At 49.5% G+C, this 19,077-nt stretch overlaps 1 protein-coding gene across 1 annotated transcript in view; it reads left to right on the top strand.

Moving 5' to 3' along the window:
• LOC130834051 (maestro heat-like repeat-containing protein family member 1) overlaps positions 1-18,848 on the top strand; it is a 50,802-nt gene extending 31,954 nt beyond the window's left edge. The window contains exons 17-31 of the mRNA XM_057704149.1: positions 209-344; positions 786-883; positions 1,377-1,526; positions 2,718-2,872; positions 3,152-3,287; positions 3,911-4,104; positions 5,198-5,335; positions 5,545-5,662; positions 6,060-6,200; positions 6,509-6,682; positions 9,558-9,716; positions 10,074-10,196; positions 10,970-11,075; positions 12,721-12,786; positions 18,267-18,848. Of these exons, the coding sequence (XP_057560132.1) occupies positions 209-344; positions 786-883; positions 1,377-1,526; positions 2,718-2,872; positions 3,152-3,287; positions 3,911-4,104; positions 5,198-5,335; positions 5,545-5,662; positions 6,060-6,200; positions 6,509-6,682; positions 9,558-9,716; positions 10,074-10,196; positions 10,970-11,075; positions 12,721-12,786; positions 18,267-18,646 (2,274 nt within the window). The 3' untranslated portion in view covers positions 18,647-18,848. The remainder of the gene's footprint in view (positions 1-208; positions 345-785; positions 884-1,376; positions 1,527-2,717; positions 2,873-3,151; positions 3,288-3,910; positions 4,105-5,197; positions 5,336-5,544; positions 5,663-6,059; positions 6,201-6,508; positions 6,683-9,557; positions 9,717-10,073; positions 10,197-10,969; positions 11,076-12,720; positions 12,787-18,266) is intronic.
• Positions 18,849-19,077: the final 229 nt, after the last annotated feature.

Genomic DNA, 19,077 nt, shown 5'->3' on the forward strand with positions numbered 1-19,077 from the left:
GGGGACAGTGTAAAGGCATTCTAAAACTGTGCTCCCATATGTCCTTCACAGCCCCAGCTCACCTGTCCAAATCGACCCCTGTTAACCTCACCAAATCTCGCCTCGGGTGTCTCTGGCACACGCAGCCTCTCTTCCTAGTTCTTTTCCTGTGGTGACTCACCCTAAGGATCCACTGGGGTGACTTATGACTTCCGGCTCTCCTCCCCAGACAGAAATCGAGTTCAGCCGGCTGGGGCGCCTGGTGAGGCTGCTGGCCATGCGCTGCCAGGACCCCGTGGACAACATCTGCTTCCTGTCCTCCCAGGCTGTCTACAACCTCTACTGCATCCTCCTGCTGCAAAAGCGTACGGAGAACCTTCTCCCCGCTCCACTGGCCCCCCGCCCAGGGCCTGGCCCTCCCCCCACACCCTGAAGAGTGAGAGCCCAGGAGTTACCTGGCACCTTATTCCATTGCGCAACCTGCCCCCAAACGTCTACAGATACCTTCTTGGGGCGACAGGCATACTCAAGATGCGGTCCTCTTCGATCCCTTTCTCCCCTCTGGCTGAGTCCCCTACTCTCAGCTCTGTCTCTGCTCTGAGGCAGGCAATGTGGGTGGGGAGTTCCTTTGACATCAGCCCTGACATTCCTCACCTTCATGCCTTCCTGTACGCCAGCTCCCCGGGTTACACCTCTCCCCAGAATGACTCAGTTCAGCAGGTGTTTGGGGCTGGGCGGGTGGGAAGTGGGGAGCCTAAGGCACCTTCTGAGTGTCTGAAGGGTGGAGTCGGGCGTCTGTGTTTCAGAGATGGGAAGGAGGAAACAGGGCCTGTGGGAAGAAGAGGGCAAGAGTGAAGTGTACAGCGCCAACGTGTTCTATAACAACACCTCCGAGATCGCCAAGGTGAGGGGCGGGCCGGAGGCCCAGCGAGGCGATGTAAATCATAATATCGTGGCCTCCTGGGGTGGGGCTCTTCCACCCCATCTCCCTTCCCCTTGCATTATTGGATGTGACCTTTTCCTTTGGGGGCACTTTCCTACCACATGTTCCCCCTTAAACATCGTGGGTCCTAATCCTCCTTTCTTATACAGCCCCCTAGAAGCACTTGCTTCTGGCCAACGATGCTTTGTGAGCACCCACCCATGCCTCAAGGATCCCAGCCCCCGCCCTCTTTCCTGCACGCTGCCTCTGTGGCCTCTGACCTCTGGGCCCCATGTCCCCAAAGACTCTGTCCCCATTGAGAGGGTCTTTTAGTAGCTGGGTACACAGCTCAGGACAAAAGGACATCATGTTCCCAAGAGACGCTCTGCTTCCTCCTGCCCCGACCGGGAAGGACGGTGCAGGCCGCCTCAGCTGGGGGACTGGCCACTTCTGGCCTGACCCCACCATGTTGCAGGCGTTTGCAGAGTACTTCACCCAGATGCAGCTCACCACGCTGGTGCTGACGGCCATGGAGGGCCTGACCGACAGCAGGGCCAAGGTGTCTTTGGCTGCAGCCCAGCTGATGAGCGCCGTCATGAAAGAGCGGGGCAGAGACATGACCAAGGTAGCCCCTGCTCCTCCCGGCCCTCTCACTGACCAGCTGAAGGGTCTGTGCAAGAGCCTCTCCTCTGTGTTCCTAATTCACTCACCTCTAAAGTGTGGGCTTAGACCAGGCTTTCCCTGTGGTTCCCCTGAGCTCTCGTGTTTGCAATCCTGAGCTTGTACCTGCAGCGCCTCCTATGTGGGCCTGGTTCCATGGTCAGCAACAACCACGGGCAGGGGTGTGGGCAGCTGGGGGGGCCTAGTGGCCAGAGCACAAGGAAGCACTCTTGGGGGATTCACCCCCGTGCCCTGGGGGTGTCAGAGGGGCTCAGACCTCGTGAAGGGTAAGGCTGTGGATTGCAAACCAGCAAGCTCACAGAAGGACGCTGAGCTTTGAATAAATTTTCTTTTAGACTAACGTGTAAAAACAGGAAGGTTTTGTATACAAATCCATGTTTCCCACTTCACTGAAAATAACTTTAAAATGGGGTCACAGGGGCCTCCCTGGTGGTCCAGTGGTTAAGACTCTGAGCTCCCACGGCAGGGGGCGCTGGTTTGATCCCTGGTTGGAGAACTAAGATCCCACGTGCCATGGGGCCGGGGATCACATAGGGAAACTCTCTGAGTGGACACCATCCCTTTTTATATGTGGCATGGGCTCTCCAGACCTCCTCTCTCCGAATCCCTGATACCCGTGTCCTCCACTTGTTTATGTGACTTGCCTGGCCCAGTGCCAGAGACGGGAGACACCTCTGAGCATGTCCTTGAGGTGCTGCAGCAAAGGGGGCTCCCCAGAGGCCCATGTCTTAGGGACCTGAGGGCCAGAAGCCAGCCCGATGGTCCCGCACATCCAGTGCCAGCTGTCCCTGCACGTCCATGAATTGAAAGTCATTTCAGCAGAGAGGGGAATTTCTCAAGTGTCTCCAGGGCTTTTCCTTCCCTCCTGGAGGGTCTTGTGGCTCCTGAGTGACCGGGAGCCCCTCTCCGGATTTTGGGGCTGTGGGCAGGCATTTGCTAGAGTGGCACCAGCTCCTGGAGTCCCTTTGGTGGCCCCTGCTGATCTGCCTCTGGCACCCCAGAACCCTGCTGTGAGAAGAGAGTCACAGGAAGGGTTGCAACTCGGCCCGTTGAGTGTGGAGAGTCGGCAGAGAGGAGGGAGGAGGGAAGGAAGCATAGAAGGAATTATGGAGACCCTTCTGGCTCTGGCCTGTAGATTGAGGAAGTTGTGGAGGGCATCCTGGAGAGGCTCAACTTGCAGCTGGAGCCCAGCACAAAGGAGGAGACCCTGCGGGCCATGTGCTTCCTGGCGGGCAACAACACCCACCTCGTGGTGCCCCTGCTGCTCAACAAGCCCCTTCCCTGGGACAGGTACCTGCGCAGCCAGGGCCCCTTCTCCAGGCTGTAAACCACCCCGGCCCCGCCCCGCCCCGGCCCCGCCCCCAGCCCCACCCCACCCAGCGTGAAGTCACTGCACAAGGATGGTTTCTCTTTGATGCCAAAATTCATCCTTGTCCCCTAGCCAAGTCAGTCCTCTTTGGCCTCACTCCCTCCACACCTGAGAACTGGCCCCTCATAGGTCCGAGAACAGACTAATCCTAGAAACATGGTCAGTAAGGCCCAGGACACAGATGTCTCTGGGTCCTGCAGAACCAGCCTGTCCCTGTGGAAGGCCTTTGGCACCCAACGAGAGACCACAATCAACGTCCTCCAGGAGCTTATAGGCATCCTGGAAAAGCTGCACTCCAGGGACGAGACCAGAGAGATGCCCTTCCAGCCTGTGGCGGTCAGCACAGCACGGGGAGGGGGAGGGGCCCGGGACTCCCGCTGGCAGGGTGGGAGCAGGTGTGAGGGAGGAGCAAACAGGAGAGGTTGCACTGGTTTCACTACCCCTGCTCACCCGGTGAGCCCTGTTGCATGTGTGTATCTAAAAACTGCATGAGCAGAAAGAGAAAGGGCAGGGGTCAACCCTGTGTTATAGACAGGGAGACGTTTGGAGCTAACCAGCCTTCTCTGTCTCCTGATTCTAGGGCCAGCACCCATTTATCTGGGGCCTGGGGTGTGGCATTGGGGGTGGGGGAGGAGGAGGTTTGGTGGCTTGCAATTGGGGTGGACACAGTATGCCCCAAGTCATTTTTTGCTGAAAATGTAGGGTTGGTTCCTTTTTTATTTTTAATGTTGGAGGAGTAAGAGAAAGCAGATTGCATGTGTGTGACCCCCCCATTTCCCTGGGGATAAGCTGCGGGCTTTCAGTCTCGGGGTGCTTCTTACAAGCCTGAGTCAGAGCGAGCCGTGCCCATGGGGCCATGACCGGGAGGGCAGGGCGGGACACAGTGTGTGGGATCGTGGGGCCCTTTTATGACCTGGCCTGGTCAGTTCTGCTCCCCTCTCCACCGCATCCTCCTCCAGGTGGCGTGTGCCTTGTGCGAGATGCTGTCAGGGTCCCTGTGCCAGGAGGCCGTGGAGGAACTCTACCCACGGCTGCTGCTGGCTGTGTTGTATCATCTCTACTGGGTGATTGAGCAAAATGCTCCCCAGAAGATGGTGGTCTATAGCAAGGAGGGGGGCCCCGGCAGCAAGAGCAAGCCCTTCGACCCCACTAGGTGAGCCAGCCCCTCGCGGAATGGGGGAATGAGATGGGTCCATTCCTGAGAGCCCTGCAAGACAACAATAGAAGCACACAGAGAGAATAGCGCATCTGTGTTGGGACAGCCTCACGTTCCCAGTCTCTCACTAATCCTCCTCACTCACCCACTGCTGGGACCTCCTGTCCTGCCCCCAATTTTACTCCCTCCTAGGCATTCACTCAATGGCTCATACCGTGTTCCTAACTCTCCACACGAGGAGACTGATTTAGATGGTGATTGACAGGGCAGTCTTGTCAGAACAAAGAACATCAACTAAGTCAGGGATGCATTTCTTCAAGGTTTAAAAAAAGAGAGAATCAGGATGGCCTTAGCACCTGGGAAAGGACTCTTATCATTGAGGGAGGACCAGCACTGGTGTCCCAGGAAGGGAGGCATTTAATCTTTACTTTTAACACGGACAGTCTTTTCTTCTGGCCAATATGCCCTTTTCTTTAATAATTAAAAACCATGTGCAGTGTGTGTTTGATAGACCACAAACAGGCTGTTCTAGTCAGCGTCAAATCCAAGTTAACTCATGTATAAGCCAGAATGACTTACCCATACCTCAATATATGAAAATTTCTTTGATCAGTCACCACTAGGATTCAGTTTTCCCTTCTGTAAAATGGGGGGGTTGGACACAAATAAGTGGTTGTCATACTTTTTTTTTGAGACCTTAGGACATTCTATTCAAATGAAATCCTATATGGAAATGAAGACAAATAAAACCAATAAGTAGAGACATTCTGATGAGGTGGGTGTAGAGGTGAGGAGCTACCCTAGCCTTCTTTCTGCACCCTGGAGAGCAGTGAAGACCAGGGCACTAGAGTACCTCTAGAGTCTCTCTCCTGGGACTCTGTGGTTGGAGGGCACCAGGGTTGCAGGGGTGAGTGGATGAGAGGTGAGTTTCACGGAGCCGTGGATTTTTGTCAGCAGGAAAACAGAACCCAGCTTTCAGGGCAGGGGTCTGTCTCCTGGTTTGCCAGCATAGGGATGCAAACCAGGGCATAATGCCCTGTCTCTCCTTCTGTCCGTTTCCTTTCATAAAACCCAATGGTGTGGCTTTCAGTTGTGCCCTGGAGGTCGTGAAGTTGGTGCTCTTGGCGGCTGCATATGATGGGGTGGTGGTCTATGCAAATCAGCATCGCTGCTGGGACCTCCTGTCCTGCCCCAAATTATACTACCTAGGGATCATGAACCTGACCAGGTGGGACCATGAACCTGACCAGGTGGGACCATTGCCCCAGCACCCCTAGCACCCCGACTTCCCATGGCCCAGCCTCCAACCCTCCCTTCCCCATCTCCCAGCCCTCTGGTCCCCTGATCCCACAGCCCTCATGCCTTCCCTGTTCTGTGCACACTGCTCCCTTGACATCTCCCCCCCAGCAACTCTTGGCCTCCTGTGTCCCACCCCAGCGGCATTGTGAAGAACTGCAAGCCTGCCATTCTGCACCGAATCCTCAACCTCGTCAGGAACCTCCTCTACAGCTTGGATCATCGTCAGAAGATCCTGGCCAGGACCTTCTATGCACAGGTGAAAGCCTGGGGTGAGGCCATGGCCGTAGCCATTCATTTCCTGCAGCTGAGGAACACTGGACAGACGTGAACTAGTGGGCCCCGGAAAGAGGAAGGGGTCAGTCTCTGGCACTTCAGGAGCCTGGTCAAAGGAGGCAGGAGGAGGCTGGGGAGGGGTCCGCAGCTCTGGCCCTCCCAGAATGACCCATAGATCCCAGCATCTGGCTCAAAATTCAATCCTGTTCAGCGCTTTCCAGTACCTCCTTATTTTAGTCTGCATCCTGTGCGACCATGTCTTCCACTGCCACCTGATGCAGTCCCTTCCTGAGTATGAGGCCTGGGTGGGGGCTGAGGGGCGTTCGGGGGTACCCACGACCTTTTCTCCATCCATAGCTGTAGCCTCTTCACACCCACAGCTCCTCTGGCACCGGTCAGTGGCTCAGACTCTGGGGCAGGACTTTCTGGGCAACCTCATCAAGTGGATCAGGGAGCCCAGCCTCGTCATGAAGGAGATTGGGCTCCGTGGAATCAGCAACCTGGCGCTGCACCCGGGACAGGTAAGGGGGGGTGCCTGTTGGGAATCGAGCATCAGTCCCAGAAGCACTTAATTTCCCTCTCTTGGGATTCTTCTTAGTTGATTCCCCAACCCTTTGTTGGGCAGCACAGCATCCAGAGCGCAGACTCACGTAGACTGGCCATTGGCCCTCCCCCCAACCTTACCCCAAGCAGCAGCCTTCTGCTTCTTCAGCTCCTCCAGCACCCAGGTCTGTTAGGGGTCTTAGGACCCTCTGTTTTCTCTAAGTCCTGTCCCCAGAGTCTTGCATGACCCCCAGGTGGTGAGTGACCTCTGCCTTCTTCCCAACAGTCAGAGTCTCTGAAGAGCCTGGTCCCATTCTTGCGAGACCTGCTGAAGAACGAGGTGCGTGTGACGGTGCAGGCAGTCAAGAGCCTGCGGAACATCATCTGCCACGGGCAGGGGGAAGACACCAAGGTCATCTTCTGTAGCATCTCCAAGCAACTGCGTCCGCTTATCAACGATGTATGGGCCCAGGTCCCAGAGGGTCAGATGATGCATGGGGTGAACGCAGGGGTTCAGGACTAACTTTATAGGGTGACTTTCCCGAGCTCCTCCCCCACTGTGACCTCCCTGGTCTTACAGTTCACTGGGGCCCCCTTTTCCAAAAACCTGGGACTTCAGGTACCTCACGATGCCAGGTAATTCTGTGACTGCGACCACAGCAGGCAGGGTGGTGTGAGAGCAGAGAGAAGCAATAAGGCAGTGGGGGTCTGTCCATCCTCATGGGGCCTCAGCTCCTTTAGTGGCGAGGAAGGGTCCCTCCCTCAGGGTTTTGTCTCCTATGAGCCCCTCCTGGGGCTGGCTTGGGGGCTGTGGCATTAGAGAATGGAAGGAAGAAATAGAAACAAGGGATTTCCCCTCTCTGAGCATTTTGAGCTCCCTTTCTGCCTCCTTGGCTGCTAACTAGAGGAGTTCTCTTGGAGGTGTCTGTCTGCCCATGGTGCTCTGTTCTAGCTGCAGTGGGGGCAGGCTGGGGAGACCCAGCGGGTGTGAAAAGCCCTGCCCCTGGGTATCGACCAGCGATGTCCCCTCCCCCAGGGGAGCTCTGCCCAGGGGAGCTGTAGTGTCAGCAAGCTCTTCATCTTTGGCTCCTGGGCATTTCTTTTACTTTCCTGAAAGCTCAGCTATGCATTTAAAAATATTTCGGGTGTATTTTATCTAGCATTTAAAGTTGTTTCTGGCAGGAAGGTTGTCAGATTATCTTTTCTTCCCATGTTTCTGAAATGGGAAGTTGAGATTTATTGTCTAATGGAAAAACAGTAAATTTCAACATCTATACAATGGCAACCTGGCAGAATGAAAGGAACACTGGGGACTTCCCTAGCGGTCCAGTGGTTAAGACTTCACCTTCCAATGCAGGGGATGAGAGTTCAGTCCCTGATTGGGGAACTAAGATCCCACATGCCTCACGGCCAAAAAACCAAAACATAAAACAGAAGCAATATTGTAACAAATTCAATAAAGACTTTAAAAATGGTCCACATCAAAAAACAAATTCTAAAAAAAAAAGAAAGAAAGAAAAGAAAAGAACACTGATCGCAGGGTCCTAAGATCTGGATTCTAGGTGCTGATTTACCTAGTCACTCGAACTTATTAGGCAAAGCTCAGTAGTGAAATTCTACTATTTTGTTGGTATGTCTTCTTTTTTCTCTTTCTGGTCTATTTTTAGAACTTCTTGGGATTTATTCTCCACGTTTCTTAGTTTTTCTTTTATATTTCCCATCTCTTTGTCCACTTTGGAAGAATTCCTGGGCTGATTCTCCTCTTACCAATTCACCCTTTCAGCTGTGGTTGTTCTGCTACTCAACCCACCTACTGATTTTCTTTTTCTTTTCTTCATGAGGCAGGTGCTCTTTATTTTTCACTTCTGGTTGGTGATGTGATGTCTGAGTAGCTATTATCAATACATTATTCTATGGGGATACTCCCTTACCTTTGCATGTGTGTATGTAGGTATGTTTTTATTTACTTATTCATTTACAATCTCAAAGTTTAGATTTCTAAGCACTTTAAGAAATGTCCTCAATCTCTTTTTTGATAAAATCTTTCTGAAAATTCAATTCTGCTTTTTTAAGGTTTTGTTCAGATTGTATTATTAACTGTGTCCTTGAATGTGACAGGGTTTTGTTTGTTTCTCTTATGCTGTTGGTTTTGCTAAATGTTTAGTGACTCTTGGTGGTGAGTTCTGACAGATTTGCTCTGCTGATCCTTGGCTGGCCCTCTGTGAAAGCAATACCTGTTACTGCAGCCTGACCTCAGTAATTGTGGGGGAGCACCCAAGGGTCTGTGGGCAGCTGGATGTGCCAAGAGCCAGCCTGTTGAGTCTGGGGCTCCCTGCTCTTCCTGGGTGTAATTAATGCAATATAATGTAATAAAAACAATGTAATAACATTGAATCATTTCTCTGTTTAGCCATTTCGCTCACTGTGCAAAAAAATTATATGCACAACCAATTTGTTAAAATGTATGATTCTCATATCCTGCAAGTCCCAGGACTGTCTTGTCCCACAGTGCCTCTACTATTTGGCACTGTGTCTCGCTCCTCATAGGTGCTCAATAAATATTTGTTCGATTAATACATAATATACTCAGGAAAGTGTAGAGTTTAGCTGTTTGTGATCACTCTTAATTACTACAAGCTAACCTAGATCCATGACAATTTTGTTCACAGCTTAACTAGGCTAACCATGTGGAATTTTAAAAATTTGGCATTCTCGAGCTACATCTTTTTTTTTTTTTTTTTAATTTATTTTTGGCTGCATCGGGTCTTAGTTGCAGCATACAGGATCTTTCGTTGCGGCACATGGGCTTCTCTCTAGTTGTGGCGTGCATGCACGGGCTTCAGAATGTGTGGGCTCTGTAGTTTGTGGCATGCGGGCTCTCTAGTTGAGGCGAGCGAACTCAGTAGTTGTGGCATGCAGGCTTAGTTACCCTGCAACATGTGGGATCTGAGTTCCCTGACCAGGGATCGAACCCACATCCCCTGCATTGGAAGGCAGATTCCTTACCACTGGACCACCGGGGAAGTCCCTTGAGCTACATCTTCAGAAGAGAATCAAGTTGCCAGCTGTGGGTATGGGGCCACAGCAGAAATGAAACTGTGATGTCATTTCCCTAGCTCTGCGCCCTAACAAACTGACTTATCTGGGGGTCTAAAGGGAATTACTCAGATATACAGCTTGTGGTGCCTTCACATCGTGTAAATACGCCATCTGTGTACCCTGGACGTGGAAAATGAGATGCAGGCGTGTGGAAGGCAGGCCAGGCAGGGCCGGAGGGAAGCCACAGCCTCCTCGAAGCCACAGCCTCCTCATCTCCATGTTGTCCTTCACGGCAGGAGAGGGAGCAGGTGAGGATCTCGGCCACTTCTGCTCTGGGCCACATGCTGCATCAGGTCGACAGGTTCAAGCCTAGGTCCTCCACCCAGAGGGAGATCTACACTTTCCTGGTCCCGCTGCTGCTCAGCTTTCAGGACAACAACACCGAGGTTGTCAAGGTACCGGAGGCCCCTGCCCTGCCAGCCTCAGCCTTACCCCCCTCCTGGCAGAGCACAGCCCCCTTTACTGGGTTTCTTCTCACGAGCCAGCCTTGGCTGCACGTCCTGTATCCACCCCTGCAGTATCATCCCCAGGCTGGCTCAGAGCACTTGCTCCTCTCTTGGGCACCATCGTTCTTACCAGATATACTTCTGCTCCTGGAACCTACCTGTGTCCCTTGTCACGAGCAAGGTCCCATTCTTCACCTGATCCCAGCTACCACCCCCAACCAAGCCCCTTGGGGGCTGACCTCCTGGCCTGGCTCTCCAGAGTTGCAGGAGTTAGGCGTTGGGGATTCCTTTCTCTCCATCCCATAGGCCTGTAGGGGGGCCCTGACCGAGTGGACTAAAGTGATTGGCTGGTCCTCACTCACCCAGACCTTCCGGCACACCACCCTCAGCGATCACATCCAGGTATTGGAAGAAACATGCAACTACCTGGTGAGTGAGAATCTCTGAGGGGTCAGGGTCGCAGTGCTCATGCTGGGGTCCCCCCCGCAGGCTGAGGGGTGAGGAGGGCAGGGCTGACAGAGGATGCTCTCTCTGTGCCGTGATTCTTACTCATTACCACCAGTGAACCCAGAGGACCCTGGTTCTCCCCATCTGATCCGCTCAGCACCCTGCTCTCTGCCTTCAGAGGCTCAGGAGGTTGCGCGAGGGCATCAGACAGTGGTGGGCAGAGGTCTTGGTCAGAGTTGGCGGGAAGAGATGCAGGCAGGGGTCACGGTGTTAAGTCCAGGACAGGAATCCTGGTTGAAAAGTACACATTGAAGGGCTATGCAAGTAATTCTAACATTATAAATTTGGATGTTTGTTGCCTGACACAGGTAGAACACATTACAGTTTACCAGACGTTTTTACATCCCTCTGGGGCTTTACAATTCTGTGAGGGAGGTTGAGGCAGGCTTTATTTCACCTCTGACAGATGAGAAAATTGAAGCCAGAGAGTGTCAAGGCCAGTGTTCAGGCCTGTGTCTCCCAGCTCCACATCAGTGGTTTTCTCCTTTGTTGTGTTGGTACCCAGAAGCCCAATTCTCTTTATGAACTTCCTGCTGAGTCTGCACTATTATTGCTGGGGTGGGGCTGAGCGCCCAGGTTTGAGCAGTGCAAGCAGGCTGGAGACAGACGGTAGCCCAGGGCCACGGATGCAAGGCCGGTGGTGGGTCCCGGCTTCCCGCCCTCCTGGTCCCCACAGCCCCACTCTGGCTCCACAGGTGAGTACCAGCCGAAAACAGCTGGTGGGGGAGTTACTGTCCCAGAGCTTCGGTTTTCTGAAGAGCCCGCAGCCCTCCCTGAGGATAGCTGCTGTTAATTTCATAGGTAAGCTACTCCCTAGGCCTTCCACCCCCTCCCCTTCTGCAGGGGAGCCCTCCCTGACTCCCATGGCTGGGCCAGAGCATGGAAGCCTCCTTTCCTAGCTCTGAGCTGACTGCACGCTGTTCTGAGACCAGGCTCAAATTCTGTGTTAGAAAAGCCTGGGCGGAAGAGGAGGCCCCATGCCTATGCCCTGCCCATCCCCTCCGCTGTCTGTGCTTTGCTTTATCGGGGAGAGAACCATATTTGAAAGGGGAAAAAAAAAAAAACCATTGCTCCCAGTAGAACCCCATGGATTTTCCGAAATATTTTTGTTTTGAACTATAAAAGTAGTATATGTGAATGGTAGAAAGCAAAAAAAAAAAAAAAATTCAGATTGGGCAAAAGAAGAAAATAAATAATGCCAAAAGTTCTAGCCTTTGGATTTAATCACTGCTAATGCCCTGGAGTTTTTCCCCTAAGAATGTACATATACACACTTGTGTGCACATATGCAGCGCTTTTAAAAACTGTATAGTTCGGTGCAGTGTTTTTTCCCTTGCTGCATCACAGATACATGCCATTACATACTTCCAACATCATGTTTGATCACTGTATAATATAAGTTCCATTTCATGGGTAGATTTATGAAACTTTTTAACCAGTCCTTATTTTGGAATATTGAAACTGTGTCATCTTTTGTCTTTATAAGCAGAGACACAGGTTAAAGCTGCACGCCATCATGGTTATTATTTTTTTTTATAAATTTATTTATTTATTTATTTATTTATTTTATTGACTGTGTTGGGTCTTCATTGCTGCACAAGGGCTTTCTCTAGTTGTGGCAAGCGGGGGCTACTCTTCCTTGTGGTGCGCAGGCTTCTCATTGCAGTGGCCTCTCTTGTTGCAGAGCACGGGCTCCAAGCGCGTGGGCTTCAGTAGCTGCAGCACATGGGCTCAATAGTTGTGGCTCACAGGCTCTAGAGCGCAGGCTCAATAAGTTGCGGCGCACGGGCTTAGTTGCTCCGCGGCATGTGGGATCTTCCTGGTGTAGGGATCGAACCCGTGTCCCCTGCACTGGCAGGCGGATTCTTAGCCACTGCGCCACCTAGGAAGTCCCATCATGATTATTTTAACATAAATTTCTTAAGAAGAATTGCTGGGCCCAAAGATATGCAAAATGTCAAGGATTTGGGTGCTTAAACTGCCCCCTAAAAAGTTGTAGTCATTTTCTATGGTCACCGGTCTGGTATGCAAGTATCCGTTTCTCCAGATATTTGCCAACCCTGGGTAATATTTACAAAATCATTACTGATCTGATAGGTGGAAAGAGTACCTTGTTGTTATTTAGATTACTACTTGTTATCAGCAAAAGTTAAATGTCGTTTGCCGTGTTTATTGGCAATGCACATTTATTCTTGCCAGTTAATCCCTTTCAGCCATCTTTCTGTTGGTACAAGAACCCCATGATGTGTAAGATCTTAGGGTCACTGATGCTCGGGGCGGGGGGGTGGTTCTTCCACCAGGACAACGACATCTAGGCTGCAAGGCATCTCTCAGATCCATTCCTTGCTAGAACTGTTTACAAAATACCTTGTTCCTGAGGCTGGAGGAAAGGGTGGTTCAAAGGTCTGGGAATTGTGGAAGGACCTCACGTGTTTCCTGTCTTTAGAATTAACAGTTAAAAGGATAAACATGAGTCACATATATGAGGACGATGTGCAGCTGTTGCGGAATGGTGAGTCTGGCCTTGGACCTGGCTTCTGGGTTGCATCGGGGGGGTGGGGCAAGATGGGACAGAGTTGGGGGAAGTTCCTTAAGGACAGGTTTCATAATTTTAAATAAAGTTGATTTTTACCATTATAAATGTTACATAGAAAAGTAGAAAATGGAGGGAAGTAGGAGGAAGAAAACAAATGATTCATTGTCAGACTAGTTAGATAAAATCCTAACAAAAACGTTTCAGAATATTTACCGTGTGTTACAGGTGCTGGTGCTAAGGTGGTGTTCAAGGCAGGCAGCCTCTGCACCTAAACAATTTGTGGGGTTTGTGTTAAATGCTTTAAAATTAATTTATATTTATAGAAGAAATACATGAATGCAGTCTCTTAGCAAAAAAAAAAAAAAAGGAAGAAACATTATCAGTAAGGGTGAAGTTCTTTTAACCCCCAAGTCTTGCTTCTCTCCTGTCTTTCCCTGCTGTTTGCTATGTGGTCCTGAGTTCTTTTTCTGTAAATACGAGGAATATCTATAATATATATACTACATGTTATATAAGCAGTTTCTGCAAGTTGCTTTTTTCTCCGCTTTGTATGTTGGTACTTACAGATCTATTGCATTCTTATAAACCTTCACAGATTAATCTTTAACTTTTTTCTAATTTTTTGCTATTCAGACAACATTACCACGAACGTTCCTATCCGTGCCTCCTTGTGTGCAGGTGTAAGTGCTTCTTCAGGCTGGACGCCAAAGAGCAAATGCTCACCAGCACACTGAACTTAACAGAGCTGCAAGCTAAACACCATTTTAACCTTCTCTCTGTTGTTGCCCCTCATGCATCCACGCAGCACCCCTGCCAGCCTACAGGCTTTGTTAGCCAATATTTTAGTGCTCCTTTTTAAACCCGGAATTCAGATGCTGTGATTTGTTACTTTATCCAGATGGTTTAGATTTACAGACTGTGTCATGTGCTCACCATCCTTGTTGCATCTCTGACCATCCTTTGAGGGTCACTTCTTCATTCTGGGTTTACCTTTTAGAAGTTTCTTTAGTGCTGGTTTCTTGACAGTTTGTGCTCTTGGTTTTTGTTTTTCATGATTTTTTTTACCCTCATTTTTACAAGATAGCTTTATGAGTGACAATTCTAGACCAACAGTTATTTTCTCTTGGCCTTTTAAGGATATCATATTATTGTTTTCTGGCTTTCTTTGTTGCTAATGAGAAGTCTGTTATCATTCTAATTTTTGTTCCTTTGTAGGTAATCTATCCCTTTTCTCTGGCTGTTTTAAGATTTTTCTTTTTGTTTTTAATGTTATTTAAAAGTATGGAGATTCCATATATATGAAACCAGTGACAGGCAAGAGTGGAGATACAGAGTAGAGAATGGACTTGAGGACACGGGGCTGGGTGAAGGGCAAAGGGGAAGTTGGGACCAGGTGAGAGAGTAGCATAGACATATTTACACTACCAGCTGTAAAACAGATAGCTAGTGGGAAGTTGCTGCATAACAAAAGGAGATCAACTTCATGGGAGATGCCTTGGAGGGCCAGGATGGGGAGGGTGGGGGGGAATCGCGGGAGGGAGGGGATATGGGGATATGTGTGTAGATGCAGCTGATTCACTTTGGTGTACCTCAGAGACGGGTACAAGAGTGTAAAGCAAATATATTCCAATAAAGAGTTAAAAAAATAAAAAAATAAAAAATAAAAATAAATAAATAAAAGTATTGAGGATAGTATAATAACCTCCCCCCCGCCACACCATGTACCCAGCCCTCAGCTTCAACCACTGTCAACTCATGGCCACCCTTGTTTTTCCTATTTCCCTCCCCACACCCCCTGCCTGCCAGAACTGTTCTGAGTCAAATCCCAGACTTCATATTTCTTCACATATATACTGTACATACTTATAAATAATACTCTTTTCAAAAGAAAAACATTAAAAAATTATAGTGGACATGTTATGGAGTAGAATGCAAATTATGCATGAAGTTTTAAGATAAAAGAGGTTCCAAGAATTTGTAACTATATGGGACTTGAGGCAACTCATCCAGACCCCTGAGAGTGCCGGTTTATTCTCTCCTGCCTCTGAAGTTAGGGCCACCGCAGAGGAGCATTTACTAGTCCTAACTTCAGAGGCTGGATCATTTGTGCAAGATCACAGAAGTGAATTACACAGAGAACCAGCACTAGAATTTCCAATGCAGGGATCTTTGCACTAACTCATGCTCACCACTTACCTCAGACTCAAACCAGTGAGGCACCCAGTTCTCAGTGCCTGCTTGGAGGAACTATTTCAGGTATGATGCTCTTGAGGTCAGGGTGGAGTTGGACCTCGGAGGAAGTGCCTTGCAGACCATTCTGCAAGGAGATGGACAGGTTTCTTTTATGGTTCGATCCCAGCTGTTTATCTCGAGGAGGTGAATGATGACTCTCAAGGGTCCTTTCTCTCCTCAACGTCAGCAGTGGGATGGATGAAAAACACGGGCTCCAACATCAGCCAGACCCAGTTGGAACTCTGGCTCTCGCATGACAAGCTGTGCAACCTTGGGCAGGTTGCTGTGTCTGCGCCTCAGTCTCCCCATCCTGCATCAAGAGGGAAATAGTGCTGAATGTAAGCATTGTTTGAAGAACTGAGCACAGAGGCACGTCCACCCTGAGCTTTGCTCGGCACCGTGGATGTCCCACAAACACCTGGGTGAAATTGACTCAGGCTTCTGGGCTGAGCTGGGGTGGTATGAGGTAGGGAGTACATTCATAGCCATGGTCAAGGACAAATGAGCATGTGGTTTGCTTCTCAGAGTAGCCGCGCTACCTCTAGGACACTGGTGGCCAAGTGCAGCATCTGTCCCCTTGTGGCTGGAACCCTGGCTTCAGTTCTGACTCCAGCATTTTGTACCTCTGCTGCCTTCTCCACGTTTTTACAACGAGGTCTCTGCTGGGTATAGACCCCTTTTCCCAGCCACCACTGGGGAATTTGAGGGAATGCATGTCCAGAATGGAAATCCTACACTCCTCAGTATACCAGAGAATTCTCCTTACCTTCTCCCCATTCAGCCTCCAGGAAGGACTGCCTATCTCACCCAGACAGGAAGAAGTTTTTCCCAAGGAAAGTAATTCTAGTGACCCTTTCACCCACCTCTAGTGCCTAACAAACGTTGTGGTCCAGAAATTGTTCTTCAGAGGATTTACATCTTTTCTGTATGGCTTAATAAGCCCAACTGTTTTTTTCTGGCCCTGGTGTGAATGAGATCCATACAGAGCTGTAGGGTTTGAAGGCCCTTTTAGTTTTTGGAGCCAAGATCCTTCCTGTCCTCTTCATCCTTTGCATACTAAGCAATTTCCTGTCTCCATGTCCTCTGTCCCCACCCAAATCTGAGCCCCCACCTGCATCCCCTAACTGGACCTGTTTAACAACCCCCAAACGCTCTCCTCTTCACTGCCCTCCACGCAGCAGCCTGATTCTCTCTGAAACATGTACAATGATCATGTTGCCCCCTTGCTTGAAGCCCTTTGGTGGCTTTCCACTGCTCTCAGGTCATGGTCCCATCCCTTCCCCTTGGCCACAAGGCCCTGAACGATCTGGCTTCTATTTCTTACCAGAAGCTGCAGCCATGCCGGCAATTTAGTACCTGGTGAATAGACGGCACCCCACCTACCACGGGGATGCTTCTGCTCTTGCTCCTCCTGTGTCTGGCTCTTAGGCCGGAGCTCATTCTTTGGATCTTAGTTCAAATGTCACCTTCTCAGGAAGACAGTCCCTTACTGACCTACATAAAGGGGTCTTTCCCAGTTACTTACTCTCGTTACTTGCCGGGATCAACTCGGCGACTCGAGGTGAGTGACGGGTGCCGCAAGCTTGAAGAAGACACAGACACAGACTGAAGAGAAAGATGGGACCGGGGGACTCAAGACCTCTAGGATCAAGAGCCTTGCTGATTGATCCCACGTTGCTTTTATTGAGTTCTCGGCATAGTCTAAGGGTCTGACACTCCCAGGTTAATCCCATAAACAATCAAAGGCCTCACATGACTGGGGGCAATGATCTTTGTTTGCCTCCTGGGTCCTGATTTGAGCTGGGTGTGGAGAGCAAAGCAGCCCTGGGGGAAGGAGACCTCTCTCAGAAGGATTAAGGGTCTGTGCCCCACCCGTGTTGGCCCCTCTGTGACTGTGCCTGTCTTAGGTTGTTCCTCCCTTGAGGAATCTTACCCGTCTCTGGCTAACCAGTCATCCTCCAGGGCCAAACACGGTGATATAAGGAAGGCTCTATGCACCACCCCTGTTGGCCCCTCTGCGGCTGTGCCTGTCTTAGGTTGTTCCTCCTCTGAGGAATCTTACCCGTCTTTGGCTAACCAGCCATCCTTCAGGACCAAACAGGGTGATATTAGTCTCCACGCCCCGCACCCTCAGCTCCTCCACTGCTCAAGCAGGACATTCTGAATCCCATCGCTCGGCCCACATACTTCAACATTTTCAATGTTTCAAAAAGGTTCCAGAATGTCTTCCCACAGTTACTCTGTTAAATTTCCTTCTTGTTCTTAATTTACATTTACTTGTTTGTCTTTCCCCCACTAGAATATTCAGTTCTTGAGGGGAGGGGATCTGTTGTCTTGTTCACCACTGTATCCCCAGCACCTAGCACAGCGCCTGGTGACAGTAAATGTTCAATAAATTGTTGCTGAATGAATGAATAGTTCTTGTTTATAACAGTGAAAAATTGCAAGCAACCTAATTATTCACTAATGGGGATTCATCAAAGAAATTATGGTAGAATCACATGACAGCTATTACGTTCTATAGAGGAATATTTTAGGGAAGAAAAAATGTTACTCCTATTTTTCTTTAAAAAAGGTGTCTATATTAGGTATTTAAAAAATACTGCAAGGGTAAGTATGAAAATATTAGCAGTGTTATCTTTGGGAGTGAGTGACTTTTCTTCCTTTCCTTTTTATAAAAAATTTGTATTTGCAAAACAAAAATAGGCTCACAGAGGTAGAAAACAAACGTATGGTTACCAAAGGGGAGAATGGGGTGTGGGGGCAGATAAATTAGGAGTTTGGGATTAACATATACACACTACTAAAATAGGTAAACAACAAGGACCTACTGTAGAGCACAGGGAACTATACTCAATGTCTTGTAATAACCTATAATGGAAAAGAATCTGAAAAAATATATATATGTGTGTATAACTGAATCATTTTGCTGTACACTTGAGACTAACACAATATTGTAAATAAACTATACTTCAATACAAATAAAAAGAATAAGGCACATGTGTGTGTCTATACATACACAAATATAATCATATAATTCATATTAAAAATTTTTGTATTTACACATTTTCTACAGTAAAGCACATATTGCTTTTACGATGAGAAAAAGCATTCTCAATGAAGGTATATAATAATAACCTGGCCTACGGGGTGGAAAATAGTGGGATTTCGGTCAACCGTCCTTGGAGATGGAGAGTCTGAGTTGGCCTCTTTTCTGGTTTTAGTGCTTGAAAGTCTGAAGAGTGATCCTGTGGAACAGATCCAGCTTTCGGCCGATGGTGTCCTGAAAAAAATCTACGAGGATGTCAACCCCAGGTACGTCTATGCTTCCGGGTTAAGGCAGCTGAGAAGCACCTTCTTCAAAGTCCCAGAAAGAAAGAAGCGACTGTTTAAGCCTGTTAGACAGGAGAGAGAGGATGGTGACGCTCAGAAGAATCACGCCTGGAGTTGGTTCAGGGGGCTTCTGAACTCACCACGTGCCTGGCACAGCCGGAAGGTGAAGGACACGCCACTTGTGGTCGGTGACGTCCCTAAAAAGACAGCGGAGTCACGGGCACCAAAGTCTAAAAGTCCACTTGGAGAAGCTGGCTCTACCCCCAGATAGGCTGCTCTCGAGTCACTCTGCATATTTGGAACCGGAGACTAAAGCCTTTTCCAGTTGCTCTGGATCAGGGTCTCCCTCCACAGTGGTCTCTCCTGCCTGTTGTCCAGCCGGATGGGCTGCTTTGGATGAAACCCAAGGAGGCAGTTTTGGTCTTAGGAGATACAGTGTTTCCTGTCCTTTATCTCCCTAGTGGATTGTTGGACATCAGCATATACATTTGTCAATAAAACTTAGTTTCTCATCCTAAGACAAACGGCTTCCGTCCTAGTTTCTGGGGACTGGGGATAAACCAAGTGACAGGAACAGCTCTGGAAGCGTGTCCTTTGACCTTCAGGTAAAGTTTCACGTGACAACAGGGAGAAGCCAGAGGCAGAACCGCACAGCACCTGGCATTCAATCTTTCCTTTCTGCGTCCTCACGTAGGTGAGACC

This window comes from Hippopotamus amphibius, chromosome 12, assembly GCF_030028045.1.
Source record: "Hippopotamus amphibius kiboko isolate mHipAmp2 chromosome 12, mHipAmp2.hap2, whole genome shotgun sequence".
NCBI classification, from domain to species: Eukaryota; Metazoa; Chordata; class Mammalia; order Artiodactyla; family Hippopotamidae; genus Hippopotamus; species Hippopotamus amphibius.